The sequence below is a fragment of the Mesoplodon mirus genome, assembly GCF_964341445.2.
Source record: "Mesoplodon mirus genome assembly, chromosome: 8".
NCBI classification, from domain to species: domain Eukaryota; kingdom Metazoa; phylum Chordata; class Mammalia; order Artiodactyla; family Ziphiidae; genus Mesoplodon; species Mesoplodon mirus.
This window is the reverse complement of record NC_138984.1, coordinates 51,156,925-51,175,914: the sequence shown is the minus strand read 5'-3', so window position 1 is coordinate 51,175,914 and position 18,990 is coordinate 51,156,925. Positions and strand designations below refer to the sequence as shown.

Here is an 18,990-nt window from a genome sequence, read left to right as displayed (position 1 = left end):
ATGATCTATCCTGGAGAATGTTCCATGAGCACTTGAGAAGAAAGTGTATTCTGTTGTTTTTGGATGGAATGTCCTATAAATATCAATTAAGCCCATCTTGTTTAATGTGTCATTTAAAGCTTGTGTTTCCTTATTTATTTTCATTTTGGATGATCTGTCTGTTGGTGAAGGTGGGGTGTTAAAGTCCCCTACTATGATTGTGTTACTGTCGATTTCCCCTTTTATGGCTGTTAGCATTTGCCTTATGTATTGTGGTGCTCCTATGTTGGGTGCATAAATATTTATAATTATAATATCTTCTTCTTGGATTGATCCTTTGGTCATTATGTAGTGCCCTTCTTTGTCTCTTGTAATGGTCTTTATTTTAAAGTCTATTTTGTCTAATATGAGAATTGCTACTCCAGCTTCATTTTGATTTCCATTTGCATGGAATATCTTTTTCCATTCCCTTACTTTCAGTCTGTATGTGTCTCTAGGTCTGAAGTGGGTCTCTTGTAGACAGCATATATACGGGTTTTGTTTTTGTATCCATTCAGCCAGTCTGTGTCTTTTGGTTTGAGCATTTAATCCATTTACACTTAAGGTAATTATTGATATGTATGTTCCTATTCCCATTTTCTTAATTGTTTTGTATTTGTTTTTCTAGGTCTTTTCCTTCTCTTGTGTTTCCTGCCTAGAGAAGTTTCTTTAACATTTTTTGTAAATCTGGTTTGGTGGTGCTGAATTCTCTTAGCTTTTGCTTGTCTGTAAAGGTTTTAATTTCTCCATCAAATCTGAATGAGATCCTTGCTGGGTAGAGTAATCTTGGTTGTAGGTTTTTCTCCTTCATCACTTTAAATAAGTCCTGCCACTCCCTTCTGGCTTGCAGAGTTTCTGCTGAAAGATCAGCTGTTAACCTTATGGGGATTCCCTTGTATGTTATTTGTTGCTTTTCCCTTGCTGCTTTTAGTATTTTTTTCTTTGTATTTAATTTTTGATAGTTTGATTAATATATGTCTTGGCACGTTTCTCCTCGGATTTATCCTGTATGGAACTCTCGGCACTTCCTGGAGTTGATTGACTACTTCCTTTCCCATGTTAGGGAAGTTTTCTACTATAATCTCTTCAAATATTTTCTCAGTCCCTTTCTTTTTCTCTTCTTCTTCTGGGACCCCTATAATTTGAATGTTGGTGCGTTTAATGTTGTCCCAGAGGTCTCTGAGATTGTCCTCAATTCTTTTCATTCTTTTTTCTTTATTCTGCTCTGCTGTAGTTATTTCCACTATTTTATCTTCCAGGTCACTTATCCGTTCTTCTGCCTCAGTTATTCTGCTATTGATTCCGTCTAGAGAATTTTAAATTTCCTTTATTGTGTTGTTCATCATTGTTTGTTTGCTCTTTATTTCTTCTAGGTCCTTGTTAAACGTTTCTTGTAATTTCTCCATTCTGTTTCCAAGATTTTGGATCATCTTTTCTATCATTACTCTGAATTCTTTTCCAGGTAGACTGCCCATTTCTTGTTTATTTGTTTGGTCTGGTGGGTTTTTACCTTCTTCATCTGCTGCACATTTCTCTGGCTTCCCATTTTGCTTAACTTACTGTGCTTGGGGTCTCCTTTTCGCAGGCTGTACATTCATAGTTCCTGTCGTTTCTGGTGTCTGCCCCCAGTGGGTAAGGTTGGTTCAGTGGCTTGTGTAGGCTTCTGGTGGAGGGGACTGGTGCCTGTGTTCTGGTGGGTGGGGCTGTATCTTGTCTTTCTGGTGGGCAGGACTGCGTCCGGTGGTGTGTTTTGGGATGTCTGTAACCTTATGATTTTAGGCAGCCTCTCTGCCAATGGGTGGGGTTGTGTTCCTGTCTTGCTAGTTGTTTGTCATGGGGTGTCCAGCACTGGAGCTTGCTGGCCGTTAGGTGGAGCTGGGTCTTAGTGTTGAGACCGAGATCTTAGTGTTGAGACGGGGGAGCTTACTGATTGATATTACGTGGGGCCCAGAGGTCTCTGGCGGTCCAGTATCCTGAACTTGGCTCTCCCACCTCAGAGGCTCAGGCCTGACACCAGGCTGGAACACCAAGACCCTGTCAGCCACATGGCTCAGAAGAAAAGGCAAAGAAAATAAGTGAATAAATAAATAAAATAAAGTAATTAAAGTAAAAAAATTTTTAAAAAGTATTAAAATAAAAAAGTAATTAAAAAAAGAGAGAGCAACCAAAGCAATAAACAAATCCATGAATGGTAACAAGAAGTAAAAACTATACTAAGATAAACATAGAAATCAGAAACAAGTCAGTTGCAGGCAGCAAACCCCAAGGGTACAGCTGCTCCCGAAGTCCACCACCTCAATTTTGGGTTGATTCGTTGCCTCTTTAGGTATTCCCCAGATGCAGGGTACCTCAGGTTGATTGTGGGATTTATTCTGCTGCTCCTGAGGCTGCTGGGAGAAATTTCCCTTTCTCTTCTTTGTTTGCACAGCTCCTGGGCTTCAGCTTTGGTTTTCACCCCACGCTGCATGTAGGTTGCCCTCAGGCTTCTGTTCCTGCTCAGACAGGACAGGGTTAAAGCAGGGGATGATTAGGGGGCTCTTGCTCATTCAGGCTGGGGTGGGGGGGTGTAGGGGTAAGGTAGTTAGTGACAGAGGCCGTGACATTGCCACAGCCTGAGGCATGCCGTGTGTTCTCCCAGGGAAGTTGTCCCTGGATCATGGGACCCTGGTAGTGGTGGGCTGCACAGGCTCCGGAGGGGGTGGGGGTAGTGACCTGTGCTTGCACACAGGCTTCTTGGTGGCTGCAGCAGCAGCGTTAGCATTTCATGCCCGTCTCTGGTGTCTGCTCTGATAGCTGCGGCTCATGCAGTTTCTGGAGCTGGTTTAAGCGGTGCTCTGAATCCCGTCTCCTTGCACACTCCATAACAATGGTCTTTTGCCTCTTAGGCAGCTCCATACTTTTTCCCGGACTCCCTCCTGGCTAGCTGTGGCTCACTGGCCCCCTTCAGTCTGTGTTCACGCAGCCAATTGCAGTCCGCTCCCTGGGATGTGACCTCCCAAGCCCGAGGCTCAGCTCTCAGCCCCCACCCACCCTGGCTGGTGAGCAGACAATCCTCTCCGGCTGGTCCGCACCGATCTTCTGTGTGAGAACCTCTCCACTTTGCCCTCTGCACCCCTGTTGCTGCGTTCTCCTCCATGCCTCTGAAGCTCCCCTCCCCTGCCCTCTCCACCAGTGAAGGAGCTTCCTAGTGTGTGGAAACTTTTTCCTCCTTCACAGCTCCCTCCCCAAGCTGCAGGTCCCATCCCTATTCTTTTGTCTCTGTTTTTTCTTTTTTCTTTTGCCCTACCCAGGTACGTGGGGAGTTTCTTGCCTTTTGGGAGGTCTGAGGTCTTCTGCCAGCGTTCAGTAGATGTTCTGTAGGAGTTGTTCCACATGTAGATGTATTTCTGATGTATTTGTGGGGAGGAAGATGATCTCCACATCTTACTCCTATGCCATCTTGAAGGTCCACCTTTCATCCTATTTTTAATTAAAAAATTTTTTTTTCTTGAGAAGTCCTTTCATTTATCTATCAGCTCTCTTCTCAGGTGGTATACCACTTATATGTACTGAACTAGAATCCTTATTTGTGTTAGCATATTATTAATGGGGTAAGTGTGATATTTTGATTATAGTCATTTTTGGCTGCTTTTGTTGATGCCAGGAACTCAGAATTCTGATAGTGTTCCCAGAAGGCAGATAAAGGACTAATCTATCTGTGAGGAACCTTTCCCTGACACTTCTTTTTCTGATCTGGGTTAGCTGTTCCTTGTATGCGCTCCTATAAAGCTCTCTTTGCTAGGTTCTTATCTTTCTCCGTTACTGGGTTATGAGCTAAAGGGCAGAGATTCCTTCTGTTTATCTTCATTGTTTACCTGTGACAGAGCTGGGTATAAAGGGACCTCAGTAAATGTTGGTTGACTGAACAGATGGATGGATGTAAGTTGTGAGTTGAATGGTGGCCCCCAAAATGATAGGTTCACATTCTAACTCCTGGAACCTTGAATATTGCTTATGTGGCCAAAACATGATTAAGTTAAGGATCTTGAAAGGGGTAGCTCTCAAGGACAGTTTAGTGAGTTAAGGAGAGAGGAAAAGAGGGGAAGAGAATCCTGGTAATTACCTGGATGGGCCCTAAATCCAATCACAAGTGTTCTTAGAGGCACAGGGAAATTTGACACAAACAGGAAAGACACAGAGGAGAAGGTGATATGAAGTGAGGCAAACTTTGGTGGTGTAGCCATAAGCCAATGAACACTAAAACTTACCAGTGTCACCAGAAGCTACAGGGGCCAGCAATGAATTATTTCTTAGTGCCTTTAACAGGCGTTTGACTCTGCTGAAAACTTATTCTTGTACTTCTGGCCTCCAGAACTGTGGGAGAATAAATTTCTGTTGTTCTAAGCCACCCAGTTTGTGGTAGTTTGTCACAACAGACAGAGGAAACTCATGTATGTATATTGTGTTTTGAGGCAATGACATCCCCAAACTAAATGATGATTGGAATATTTGTGTCCATCTTGGCATGGTGTAGTTTTTCTTTGATAATATTGAGTCACCACTAGCCTTAATCTAGATTATATTGGTTTCTTATTGCTGCTGAAACAAATTATCACAGATTATAATGGCTTAAAACAACTCAAATTTATTATCTTAAAATTCTGGAAGCCAGAAGTCTGGAATGGGTCTCAGTGGGCTAAAATCAAGGTATTAGTAGGGCTTCATTCTTTTCTGAAGGCTCTACGGGAGAATCTTGGGTTTTTTCCCTGTTTTCCAGCTTCTAGAAGCTGCCCATATTTCTTGGCTCCTGGCTCCTGGCTCCCTACCATCTTCAATGCCTGCGATGGCTAGTTGAGTCTTCGTTTCACATCATTCTTTTCCCTCCCCATTTATGGATTCTTGTGATTGTGTTGGGTTCACTCTGTTAATCCAGCATCATCTTCTTGTTTAAGATGAGATGATTAGCAATCTTAGTTCCATAGCATCCTTAATTCTTCTTTACCATGTAATGTAACATATTCACAGCTTCTGGGTATTAGGACATGGACATCTTTGGGGGACCATTTTCTGCCTACCACATAAAGTTTTTAAAATTAGTCACCAAAATTTATTTAGTTTCATGCCAGACTAGCCATAGTGCCATTTATTGGTCTCTAATTTTGGTGGGATAATATTTTATATTTTAGTCAAAAGAATAAATGCAGATTGTTTAAAAAAGTCAAATAGTACTTAAATACTTATAATGAAATGCAACAGTCTTTAGCTTTATTCTTCACGACTAGCCAGTCCAGATCTTAGAGCTATTCCTTTTGGAATTTACCTCCACTTAACTAAGATGCTGTATTAGCTTTCTGTTGTCACTGTGACATATTATCATGAATTTAGTGGCTTAAAACAACTCGGATTTATTCTCTTACAGTTCTAGAAGTCAGAAGTCCAAAATCAATTTCACTGGGCTAAAGTCAGGTGTTGATAAGACTGGTTCCTTCTGTAGGCCCTAGAGAGAATCCATTTCCCTGCTGTTTTTTGTTTTGTTTTTTCCAGTTCTTAGTGGCTACCTATATTCTTTGGTTTGTGGCCCCATCTTTCATCTTCAAAGTATATTGTATCACTCCAGTCTCTTTCCATCATCATATCACCTCTCTTGTAAGGACAGTAGTGGATATCTTGGAGGTCCACCTGAATAATCCTGGTTAATCTCAAGATCCGTAATCATAAATGCAAAATCTCTTTTGCTATATAAGGTAACATTCATAGGTTCCAGGGATTAGGATGTAGTCATCTTGGAGGGCCATTACTTAGTCAACTGTATATGATTATATTGCTAATTCTTTTTTTTTTTTTTTTGGTGTTTTTTTAAAAAAAATTATTTATTTTTGGCTGCATTGGGTCTTCGTTGCTGCACATGGGTTTTCTCTTTTGGTGATCAGGGGCTACTCTTCGTTGTAGTGTGAAGTCTTCTCATTGCGGTGGCTTCTCTTGTTGCAGAGCATGGGCTCTAGGCATGTGAACTACAGTAGTTGTGGCAGGCATGTGGGCTCAGTAGTTGTGGCACATGGGTTTAGTGGCTCTGCAGCATGTGGGATCTTCCCGGACCAGGGCTTGAACCCGTGTCCGTTGCATTGGCAGGTGGATTCTTAACCACTGAGCCACCAGGGAAGTCCTATTGCTAATTCTTTATTTTCATTTTTAATATTGCTATATTTATCTTAATGTAGGGGAGATAAGATATAATTATCTTCAATTACCTTATCTCAATATAATTAAAATATATCAAACTTTATTCCTTTGTCAGTGTATTATTATGATTATGTAAGCACTGTTTAGTTTTGCACCAAGTAGTATTATTATAATGTATTCTTCCTGTAAAATGTTAATTTTTCATTAGTTAATAATTTCTTTTTTCCATTTGTCTAATTTTTCTATGTGCTATTTGCTCATATTTTAAGCAAATATTCTGCTATGATACATATCTATCTTTTTAAAAATGCTGAAACATAGTTTCAAAAACATCTTTGTTTTGTTTTAAACTGAGAACTTGTCATTCTCAGCTTCTTTTTTGGCTGTTTCCTATATCAGCATGATGTACAGCTATCATCTTAGGACTTGCCTTAGCAAGTTCCCAGAGTTGAGCTATTTTTCCTAGTTAACATGTTTTCTTCTTAGTTTATTTCCTAATTTTGGTGAAGAACATATATGAGTAGCTTTCTAAGAAAGCTTGCATGGGAAATTAAATTTAAGACCTTAAGTTTGAAATGCTTTTTATCTCCCTTAAAATGGATTGCTAGTTTAACCAAGTATAGAATTCTAGGTTGGAATTTTGGAGGCATTATTTCTTTGCCTTCTAGCTTCTAGTGTTCTGCAGAAGTCATTTGTAGTGATGATTCCTGAGTTGTTGTGTGGGGATTGGTTTCAAAAAATTTAAGATCTCTGTTGGGTTAGTGTTTTCAGTTTCACAAATGTGCCTTGGTCTGGGACTTCCATTTATTTTTCTGGGGAATTGGAGGATCCTTTAAATCAAGACACTTACCCTGAGTTCTGGGAAACTTCCCTGTATTTGATAATAGCTTTCCCTTTGTTTTGTCTGTTCCCTCTTTCTGGAATTTCTTCTGTTTGTGAGCACTGCAAATATTTCTAAATATTTATATTTATATCTGTATTCTACTTTCTGAAAGATGTCCACAATCTCAATTTCCAACACATCTAATAATTTTTTATTTTATTTTATTTTAATTTCCAGTAACCTTTTTTTTTGTTGTTGCCCTCTTAATGTGCTTAAAATGTAGCATCCTTTTCTTGTTTCGTGGGTAAAATAACTTATCAGTGAGGTTCATGTTGGTCTATTATTCCTGCTCATATTGTCTGTTTCCTTCTAGTTCTTTTTTTTTTTTCTCTCTCTCTCTCTTTTTTTTTTTTCACCTCTTCTGTCTTTCTTGGTGAAATGAGGCACTAAAAAGCTACTTGGAATCCATGTATGTATGTGTATTAACAATGGTAGGAAGGGGGAAATTGGTGGAGAGAGGCTGTTTTGTCTCTTTATGGGCTTCACTGTAGGAGGATTGGACAGTTAGGTAGATTTTTGTTTGGAAAAATCTCTGATTTTAGCATATATAGGTCTTTCTCTTAAGTTTCCCAAAGAAGAATTCTGTAATATTCAGTCTTAATGTCTAAGCTGGTGTTCTGAATATAGAAAGGGAGAAGTCTTCTTTTCTTTTTTTTTTTTAAGTTTTTAAAATTTTGAAAATTAAAAAAAAATTTAATCTTTATTGGGGTAGAGTTGCTTTACAATGTTGTGTTAGTCTCTGCTGTGCAGCAAAGTGAATCAGTTTTACTTATACATATATCCACTCTTTTTTAGATTTCTTTCCCATTTAGGTCACCACAGAGCATTGAGTAGCGTTCCCTGTGCTATACAGTAGGTGTTCATTAGTTATCTATTTTATACATAGTAGTGTGTATATGTCAATCCCAATCTTCCAATTCATACCATTCTCCCCTTGGTAACCATGAGTTTGTTCTCTACATCTGTGACTCTATTTCTGCTTTGCAAATAAGTTCATCTGTACCATTTTTCTAGATTGTAAATGTAAGTGTAAGTGATATTATACAATATTTGTTTTTCTCTTTCTGACTTCACTCTGTCTGACAATCTCTGGGTCCATCCACGTCTCTGTAAATGGAACTATTTCATTCCTTTTTATGGCTGTGTAATATTCCATTGTATATATGTACCACATCTTTTTTATCCGTTCCTCTGTCAATGGGCATTTAGGTTGCTTCCATCTCTTGGCTATTGTTAATAGTGCTGCAAGGAACATTGGGGTGCATGCATCCATTTGAATTCTGGTTTTATCTGGATATATGCCTAAGGGTGGAATTGCTGGGTCATATGGTAACTCTAATTTTAGTTTTTTAAGGAACCTTCGTACTTTTCTCCATAGTGGCTGTACCAGTTTACATTCCCAACAACAGTGTAGGAGGGTTCCCTTTTCTCCATACCCTAGGAGAAGTCTTCTTTTCAATATGCAGATTTTCACTTATTCTCTTACATAGTTTTTCTCCACTGTGACTGGACCCACTGAGTCTTGAGCCATTGAGATTCCTTTTCCTCAGGGACTAAAGCCTTGGTCTTTTGGGGGTTGAGTGGCTGGGTAAGATGAGGAAGGGCTTGCCATTTCATCCCATATTATACACCCTTAAACTAGTTTTCCTTGATTTCAACGAGGAGCCTCTTTCACACCTTTCACATTTTCTGTGTTCTCCAAAACCTGGGACTTTCTAGATTGACTGTCATTAGGTGTCTGACAGGGCTTAGAGATGAATACAAGTGTTCAGTTCGCCATATTGTTTTGGTTATTGTTGTATTCATTGTTCAATATTATTCTGGGTACAAAGAGTTTGTCAAACTGAAGAGTCTAAGGAAACAGTACCTACAAGATAACTCTCTCTTCAGGTGCCAGCTGCAAGTTTGGGGGTCCCCAGGACCACCCTCACTTCAGACCTGCTGGCTGCAAATTCAAGCTTTCCCAAGCCCACTCTAAGGTTGGATAATTCACTGGAAAGACTCAGGACCCACTGAAAGTGCTATACTTACGATTACAGTTTTATTATAGAGAAAGCAGACAAATTAGAACCACCTAAAGAAAGAGATGCGTAGGCTGAAAACAAGAACTTCCGTGACGTGTTACCCTCCTGGCATTGATATATGCCACTATGCACAGTATTGGCAAGTCGGAAGCTCACTGGAGCCTCCATGTCCTGAGTTTTTATTGGCGTTTCATTACATACAAATGACTGATTGAATCACTGATCAAGTGGCTGAACTCAATCTCCATCCCTTCTGCCCAGAGGTGGCCTTTTTTATAACATGGATGGTCTTCATGGTTGGTCTTTATGGCGTGACCTACCCTCACCAGGAGTCACCTTGTTATCATAAACTGTCAGGTGCTCTTGAGGTTGAGGGGCCTGCCACGAGTAACGAAAACACTCCTGTTGCTGGGGAAATTCCTAGGGTTTAGAGGTTGTCTCCCAGGAACCTGACAAAGGCCAGACATCTCTCTGGGCTGAGAGCAAATTCTTTATTATACATTGTGCTACATTGTTTCATGGTAAGAAGGTAACAACACTGCCAGGAACCTCTTTTTCTCCCAAGTTTCATATGGCATATATCTGTTTAAAATTCCTACTCTTTTTATCTCTTTTATTTTCATTTAGGTTAGTTGTCTATTTTGAAATAATTGAATCTGGTCTTTAATTGAAGACATTTTCATAAAGGGTAATAAGTTCTTTTGCCCTCCACTTCAGTCTGATCTTAAGAAGACGGAGTAGTGATTCACAAAGGGAGACACATTACAGTTCAATTTGATGTGGTTTGCTAGGCACACTTTATTTTCATCTTATAAAGCATTGCATGTGAGTACTAGAAGTCTGATTGAAAGGAAGTAAAATCAGTGAAGCAATGAAACATTAACAAGGTGGGGGGCAATTATGCTAAAGTTATGTAAATTGTTTTAGATTATGTATAAGTAATTATGTTTTTCAGAGTAGTTGACAGGGCAAAAATTAGATTGCTTATTCGTTTGAGACTTAATTTTGATTTGTTTTATTTTTAAAAGTCATAATGGTAGTCTCATTTTGAGACTTCCATTTAATTTCTTGCTTGAAGGTTATTACATGATGTAGCAGAACTAAATTGTACCTTCTTAATGGTAATGCAGAACATAAAAATTTTGAATTGGCTTTAGGTTTTACACTAGAATGCCTTTTACCATCTTTTTTGTGTTAAAGACATGTCTTTGTAGTAAGAGCTAAACTTATTTAAGCTTATCTTTTGCGTGCTTCTCTTTATTTCCTAAAGGGGTAGTTGATAAGTTGGTTGATTAGCAGACACTTGTCAAAGTGGGGTGTTTCATTTTAAATCAGCCTCATTTTAGAAATGTTTTGTACCTATTAAATGCATCCGTGGTGATGAGGAAAAGAAGAATTGCTAGGAAAAAGAAAAATTGCTAGATGTATTATAGCATGTATGCAGTTTGACATTCTTTTCAGTTATTTACTTCGTATTGTCTCTTTTAAGCATGAACTCAATTTTAAAATTAGATACATCTATACGATTGAGCCATGTAATGTACTAGGATTTCATGTCCTTCTTGTATATCTTTTTGTTTTCTCTAGAGTTAATAACTGTTACATACTTTCTTTTGCTTGATTACTATTGTAAAAATATTTGAATATTTGTTTCTCATTGCTAAATTCTTTTTTGTTTGGTTACTCAACAACTGAACATAAGCAGTCAGTTTTGAGCATCTTTGTTTTCTAGTAGGTCTAGGATAGTGTTCTGAATTAAATAGATTCTTTAATAAGCCTAGTAGATCTGAGATGATCGGAAATGTATTTTTTTTTTCCCTTAAGGAAAGGCTACATTAATGGGTTAAATTAGGTTAATTCTGATCTCTAAATTTGACTCCAGATGAAGTAAAGGGATTCAAGTTGTGTGGCATAAAGAATTAAGAATTTTGAAATCCTTAGATGACCATATTTTCCCTCTTTAGTTAGAATCACATTGTTGCATTGTAGTTTTTACTTGATTGATGCCTTTGGCTTTTAATTCTGTTGAGGGTATAGTTTTGGTTTAGTACTGTTCGGAGGCAAGAGAATGGACACCATTGCTGGAAGTCTTTTATTTTAGGTTTGACTGAATATATTTGTGCTGTTGATGCAAAAGAATAATTGTACCAAGTGCATCATTTATAGTATTGAAGTTATATTTTGTTAAAACAGTTAACTTTTGTGAGTTCTTGTCTACCTAAAGTTTCATTTGATTCTTGGAGTAACATGTAAGTCTTCTGTCACAGGTTAATTTATGGATATAATAAAGGGAAACTAACATTTAGTAGAGTTAATGAGATGTAATTGACATTGTGTAAGTTTAAAGTGTGTTGATTTGATACACACTGTGGTCATTTTGATATTACAAAATGACCATAGTGTCTTAGCTGACATTTTTCATCATGTCACTTAATTACCATTTCTTTTTTTGTGGTGAGAACCTTAAGATCTACTCTCTTAGCAGCTTTTAAGTATATAATACAGTATTATTAGAGGTAATCACAATGCTGTACTTTAGATCCCCAGAACTTATTCATCTTATGACTGGACGTTTGTACCCTTTGACCAACAACTCCCCATGTCCCCCAGCCTCTGGCCCCTGGTAGCCACAAGTCTACTCCTTCTGTTAGTTCTGCCTTTCTTACATTCCACATATAAGTGAGGTGATAGAGTATTTGTCTTTCTCTGTCTGACTTCTTTCACTTATCATCATGAACATCATGCCCTCAACATTCATCCACACTGTAGGAAGTGGCAGGACTTCCTTCTTTTTCATGGCTGAATAACATTCCATTGTATGTACGTGCCACATCTTCTTATCCATTCATCTATTAATGGACCTTTAGATTGTATCCATATCTTGGCTTTTGTGAATAGTGCTGCGTTGAATATGGGAGTGCAGATATCTGAGATCCTGTTTTCATTTTCTTTGGATATATGCTCGGAAGTGGGACTGCTAGATCATATGGTAGCTCTATTTTTAATGTTTTTGAGGAACCTCTATACTATTTTCCATAGTGTGTGCAACAACTTTATTGTCCCACCAACATTGCACAAGGATTCCTTTTTCTCCAAATCTTCACCAACACTTATCTCTTTCTTTTTTTTTTTGATGATAGCTGTTGATGAGGTGATATCTCATTTTGGTTTTGATTTGCATTTTCCTGATGATTAGTGATATTGAGCACCTTTTTTTTTGTACCTGTTGGCCATTTGTATGTCTTTGGAAAATATGTATTTAGTTCCTCTGCCCAATTTTTTATTGGATTGATTTTGTTTTTGTCTTTTTTTGTTTTTTGTATTGAATTGTATGAGTTTCTTATATATTTTGGATATTAACCCTTATGTATATACATGTTCCTTTTCACCCTTCTCTTTATTATTTTTTTCCTGTAAGATTTTCTGTTTTCTAACATACTAGGCATTTACTTGTCTTTCTTCCACTAGAATTTAAGCTCTATTAGAGGTTTTTTTTCCCCCTTTGGTCTAACTTCTTCATTACTGTATCTTTAATACCTAGAATAATGCTTGGTATAGATTTAAGTGCTGAAAAAATATTTCTTGTATATGAATCACTATTACTACTCCAAAGATGAAAAGAAATAGTCTCTGCTTCTCAGAAATGTGTGGTCTCAGTAGGACAGAGCCTCTGAGATAAAATGAACACGTAAAGTGTTTAGCTTGACATGTTGAACATGAAGTACTCATTAATTGGTAATTATTGTTGAAGAATAAGAAAAGAAAGAACAGAATCAGACATTTCAGATAGAAATGACCTGAATAAAAGAAAACTGCGTTCACATCTTAGGGACTAGGGTAGATACTGTTTAGGGGTGTATTGAAAAAATAAGGTTGTAACTATATTGTGGAGACCAATCAAGACATTTGGATTTTGTTTTGTGTGTAATGAAGAGTTACTGAATCTTTTTAAGGCAGAGGTGTCATAATGAAAGTGGTAGGTTTGGAATATGAGTCCAACAGAAGTCCTTGAGGTTGAGTGGAGAGCCTTCTGCTGTAACTTAACTGGAAATTAATAAAACATTTAGCAAATTTATAATAAATAATAAAACACTTGCAAAATCATAAATTATGCTCAAATTTTAATGACTTCCTCTCAAATTGTGTGGTAGTATATAATTATCATTTGATTATAGTGTGTATTTTGAATTATTTATGGAATTGCCAACTTTTAATATACTCTTCCATTTAAAATTAAAGCTTTGATATTTTAAATCAAGATGTTTATATTGGTAACTAACTTACTAAATATACTAATATAGGGCAAAGTATGTTTAGTCCAGCAAACATTGGTCAACCACGAAAGACAACATTATCTCCTGCCCAGTTGGATCCTTTTTATACTCAAGGAGATTCTTTGACATCTGAAGATCACCTCGATGACACTTGGGTGACTGTGTTCGGGTAAGGTTTCTAGATTATTTACTTAAAAAAAAAAAAAGCCCTAACATTTTCTAATGAGTATTATCAAACATATTAAAAAACTAAAACAGTTGCACAGCAAACACCCATATGTACCCACCACCTAGATTCTGCAGTTGTTAACAGTTAGCTACATTTGTTTTATCTACCATTAATTTATCTTTTTTGTTGTTGGTATATTTCAGAGTAAGTTGCAGACATCAGTACATACCACCTTGACATTTCAGCATATATATTATTAAGTAATGTTTGATTTTTAATAGTTTTTCTATCATTTATCTGTATGCCTCTTCTCAGATTATCTTCTTTTCAGCATATTTGCTGGATATTGGAAGAGGATTGTCCCTTTAGACTTAGGAAGCTCCTTTCTCTCTTTGTTGTGACTGTGTCTATGCTTATATTGGACTGAACCAGTTTTGAACTAACAGATTGAATTTCATTTGTATATATATGCATGCTATGTCACAGGGTTGATGCTTTCTAGCTACAGAATATTGAATATTAATAGAAATTGTGCATGACAGTCCTAGATGCATTTGAATCGAGTTTTAGATCTAATAAAGTACTTTAAAGCATCTTAGAGATCATACTGCATCATTTACATATGAGAAACCTGAGGTATAGACAGATTAAGTGATTTACTCAGAGGCTTACATCTAGTTATTAGTAAAGCTTCATTGAAAACCCAGGTCTTTTATTTTCATGCTGTGATTGTTTATACTGTACTACATAAGGTTGGTTTCTGAAAGTGTGATGTCATACTGTTACTGGACCTTACTATATTTAGTTTTGGGGTTAAAAAAATATAAAAACATATGAACTCCTTGAAGGAAGAACAATGCACAGTAAATATTAGTGGACTTTATATATTCAATTTATTTAAAATTCAGAAGAATGGGTAAGAATATGGTGAAAAGTTTTCCTTCCCACTTTTTCCCCCAGATAGTTTTTCTCCCTTGTAAGGCAGCAATTGCCACCTGTTTGTTTGTTTTTTTGTTTTTTTGTTTTTTGCGGTATGTGGGCCTGTCACTGTTGTGGCCTCTCCCATTGTGGAGCACAGGCTCTGGACGTGCAGGCTCAGTGGCCATTGCTCACGGGCCCAGCCGCTCCACGGCATGTGGGATCTTCCTGGACCGGGGCACGAACCCATGTCCCCTGCATCAGCAGGCGGACTCTCAACCACTGCGCCACCAGGGAAGCCTGCCACCTGTTTTTTGTGTAACCTTTCAGAGAGATTCTTTGTTACTGATTCTGTTTAGGTAATAAGCAGGGTCATTGCTTTCCCTTGTTCTCCAGAAAGCGCATGCTCAGCCATATGTCCATAGAAGTTGGGCTGACTGCTGCTGCTGCTTTTTTTTTTCTTCCCTTTTATGTGTTTAAATTTTTGTATTCTCTTGTGAAGTAAGTGGCTGTATGTTTTTGAATGTGTCCACTCTCAAGTGTTTTTCAGGTTCAGTAGTAATGGTGTCATTTTTAAGATTCCTCAGTAATTGGATAAATTACTTGAAGTACTTCTGTTAGCCCTTCATTTTTAAGAAGTACACTTTCCCAGCTATTTATTTTCTATTGGTTTTATATTTCGGTAACCCTGCATATAAGTTTAATTGCAAGAACAGAAACATTTTCTTCTAAGGGATAAAATATTTTATTTTGATTATTTATAGGGAAGTACATGTAAAATACATTATATATCTTCTTCCTTTGATAATTTAACTTTTTCCTGCTGACTCAGGGTCATCATGAAATATCATTTATTGTTGTAGCGTGATTCTTTGACAGGATATTGGACTGCTTCTACTCAGAGTGGTCCTAGACTCTTGGAATTATGTTTTATTTCTCAAGTGCCTGCATCACTTGCAACCATTATTTCTCCCTTTCGTTTTAATTTTTTTTTAGTTCTGCTTTGTAGGCACCCTGACTCATTTGTTGTTTTTCTTTGGGATTAGAAATCTTACATCCAAATTTACATAACATAAAATAAATTTCCAATGCTGAATGCAGTGAGTATTTTAGTCACATAGATTTTAACATGTGGAGTTTCGCATTTATTTTTATAACTTACATTTTTTCCTTTAGGGTTCTAATCCAAGCTCCAGATAACTGAAGTTACTGGTTAAGGAAACTCCAGATTTTCAAGCTGAAAATAGCTTTATTATTTGGACTATAAAAGTTTTATATCTCATTGTAATATTCAAAGCATACAGAACTTTATAAAGAAGAAAGTAAAAATCAATTAAAATTTTCCCATACAGAGATATGGCTATTAAAATTTTGGTAACAATCCTTTTAATTGATTGTTTACCATTGATATTGGTTCTGATTTTATTTTTGTTTCAGGAATACATTTCTGAATTTTCAGGTAGTGCTCAATATATATTGGTATGATTCTATATAATTTAAAGTTCTTTCCCCTTTAATAACCATAGTAGTATATCGCAACATTTCCCTTTCTCTCTCTCTCTCATGCATGTGCGCACACGCATGCACACACCCACACCCACCCATGTAAAATAAGTTATTTACAGAACTGTAACCTCATAGTACTTTTCTAAGGATTATGATAATGACAGAGTAGAAGGTGGAATTAGGGCCTGGAGAAAAGTGGCTGAGTCAAAACTAATTTTAACATAATTTGCTTTTGGGTAATGGGCAAATGAATAGATTTAGCTAATATAGGGGAAAATAGGATGATCAGGGTCTCTTATTAATGTACTAGACGGTTAGGGGGAGTTTATCGTGAAACACTTGTAATTTGCATTTGTATTATCGAAGTTGACTGTTCAGACAACTTTTTGTCCCCCCAAACCCCAGGTTTCCTCAAGCATCTGCTTCCTATATATTATTACAATTTGCACAGTATGGAAATATCTTAAAACATGTGGTAAGTCTTAATTCTTTTCATTTCAAGATTTAGGCTGAGGAAAGATAACCTGTGAATTGAGGGAAAACTTTGCTGCTGAATGTTGTCTGTTTTTTTTCCAAACTTAAAAATTTTTCTTTTTTTTTTGCGGCACACGGGCCTCTCACCGTTGTGGCCTCTCCCGTTGCAGAGCACAGGCTCCGGATGTGCAGGCATAGCGGCCATGGCTCACGGGCCCAGCTGCTCCGCGGCATGTGGGATCCTCCCACACCAGGGCACGAACCCGTGTCCCCTGCATCGGCAGGTGGACCCTCAACCACTGTGCCACCAGGGAAGCCCAAAAATTTTTCTTTTTCTTTAAAGTTTTCATAGGATGTATCTATCTCTTGGAGTTTGGGAGGCTGGTAGTTGCATAGTATTTGATAAAAAGGGATAAGGAGAGAAGATAAGAGAGTGAGAGTTTCAGGCTTCCCCCTTTTAAAAATAGTTCACAGTCTCTTAAAAAAGATCATGCCAAGTTTTCCAATTTGAGCTTGTTTTATTGGGGATAAAGGAAAAGGGAGATGTTTCTAACTTAGAGTTCTTAGAGCTTTTTTAGCTTGCAAGTTATAAATAACAAATCTTTTTTCTATTACTAGAAATTGACAACTATGCAAAATCGGATTGATGAATACAGTTTTTAAAAAATTTCATAGCAAGTGTTGATAAGCCCTTTTTATAAGAAACATCTTTTGAGAATTACTTTGCTTTCAGAGAATATTTGTCACATATTCTTTTTTTTTTTTTTTTTTGCGGTACGTGGGCCTCTCACTGTTGTGGCCTCTCCCTTTGCGGAGCACAGGCTCCGGACGCGCAGGCTCAATGGCCATGGCTCATGGGCCCAGCCGCTCTGTGGCATGTGGGATCTTCCTGGACCGGGACACGAACCTGTGTCCCCTGCATCGGCAGGCAGACTCTGAACCACTGTGCCACCAGGGAAGCCCTGTCACATATTCTTTATATAAGAGATTTGAGAACTATTGAAACGTACTGAAATTGTTTAATAGGATTTTTGTTGAATCCTAGTATACAGCTTTTTACAGGGCATCAAATAAAAAGTGGAAGCAGATTTATTTCATATGTTTCTGTTTTCTAATAGAACTCATTAAGTTTAAATTTTATATACTTTGTATTTTAATTTAAGAGAAAACTTCATGTTTTGCAGATGTCTAACACAGGAAATTGGATGCATATTCGTTATCAGTCTAAACTGCAGGCCCGGAAAGCTTTAAGCAAAGATGGGAGAATTTTTGGAGAGTCCATCATGATTGGTGTAAAACCATGTATAGATAAAGTAAGTTATTGCTGATGTAAGGAAAGCAGTTTAATTTATATGTAGTGCACAAGTCTAAGTACCAACATTGGTTATGTCACTTTGCTTCACTGTGTCTCTTATTTTTTAAAATGTGATGGATGATGTTACAGCACTCTTTTATGGTAAGTCAAAGATATTTAGTCACAAGACTTTAGAGATAATACATCCCAACCCCTTCACTTTACAGATAAGGAGGCCAGGAAGACTTAGGTAACTTACCCAGAGTTGTTAAGGTGAAGCCTGCATTCTAAGTCTTTTAACTTTTAACCCATTCCCTTTTTTGTGCAAAGCAACATCAAATTCTTCACCTCAAAGGAGTGGTGCTATTTCAGAATGAAATATTTCATATGAATGGTAACAGGGTTAACTTCTAAAAGCTGAAGCTTTTTATTAGTCATTTCTACTTTAAAATATTTAAATATTATTATATATTTGTATACTGGTAAAATAATACTGGGCACAATTTAAACTTCGTGGCTTGTAAAATCATGATCATTCTTTAAGTAAATATATGTGAACTTCTGCTACCTACCAGGCACTGTGCTTGGGACTTATGTATACACACTAGTGCACGAAGCAGACATGGCTCCTGTTACCATAATCTAGAATCACTGAGTAGTTGTGTAATTATTACGTTGTGCTGTAGCAGACGTATGCAGAGGCTAGAGGAAAATTTGGGGTTACTGGATACTAAAAAGCACTGGAGTTTGATGCCCCACACCCCTCAGGTTCCCTAAGAATTCCTTTCTTTTCTTACTGATTTTCCGTAGCGTTTGTTAGGAGATTCTTACTCTTGAGAGTCTATAGTTTTCTTGAGGATATTTGAGGTCATTCAAGTGAGATTTCTGGTTGAGCATTAGATCTCATATGCTAGCTAAGAAGCACATATTGTTTTGTCAACCCTAAAGTTATTTGAAAGTTTAATTAGATTAAATGAAGTACGCTACTTTTAATGAAATTTTCTTTGTAAGTAGGACATAATAATGGGTGATATGTATTATGTTAATAAACAGAGAAGTTCTTTGTCTTTATTTCTCTAGAGCGTTATGGAAAACAGTGACAGGTGTGCTTTATCATCTCCATCCGTTGCCTTTACACCACCAATCAAAACCTTAGGTACACCAACCCAACCTGGAAGTACTCCTAGGATTTCTACCATGAGACCTCTTGCTACAGCATACAAAGCTTCTACTAGTGACTATCAGGTATTTTAAAGATTGGATAAAAGAAT

The 18,990-nt window shown here is 37.3% G+C and overlaps 1 protein-coding gene across 2 annotated transcripts in view; it reads left to right on the top strand.

Moving 5' to 3' along the window:
• NUP35 (nucleoporin 35) overlaps nucleotides 1–18,990 on the top strand; it is a 36,420-nt gene that overhangs the window by 15,839 nt on the left and 1,591 nt on the right. For both annotated transcript variants that reach the window (XM_082631097.1, XM_082631098.1), the window contains exons 5-8: nucleotides 13,386–13,527; nucleotides 16,357–16,426; nucleotides 17,610–17,738; nucleotides 18,800–18,964. In XM_082631097.1, coding sequence (XP_082487223.1) covers nucleotides 13,386–13,527; nucleotides 16,357–16,426; nucleotides 17,610–17,738; nucleotides 18,800–18,964 — 506 coding nt within the window. The remainder of the gene's footprint in view (nucleotides 1–13,385; nucleotides 13,528–16,356; nucleotides 16,427–17,609; nucleotides 17,739–18,799; nucleotides 18,965–18,990) is intronic.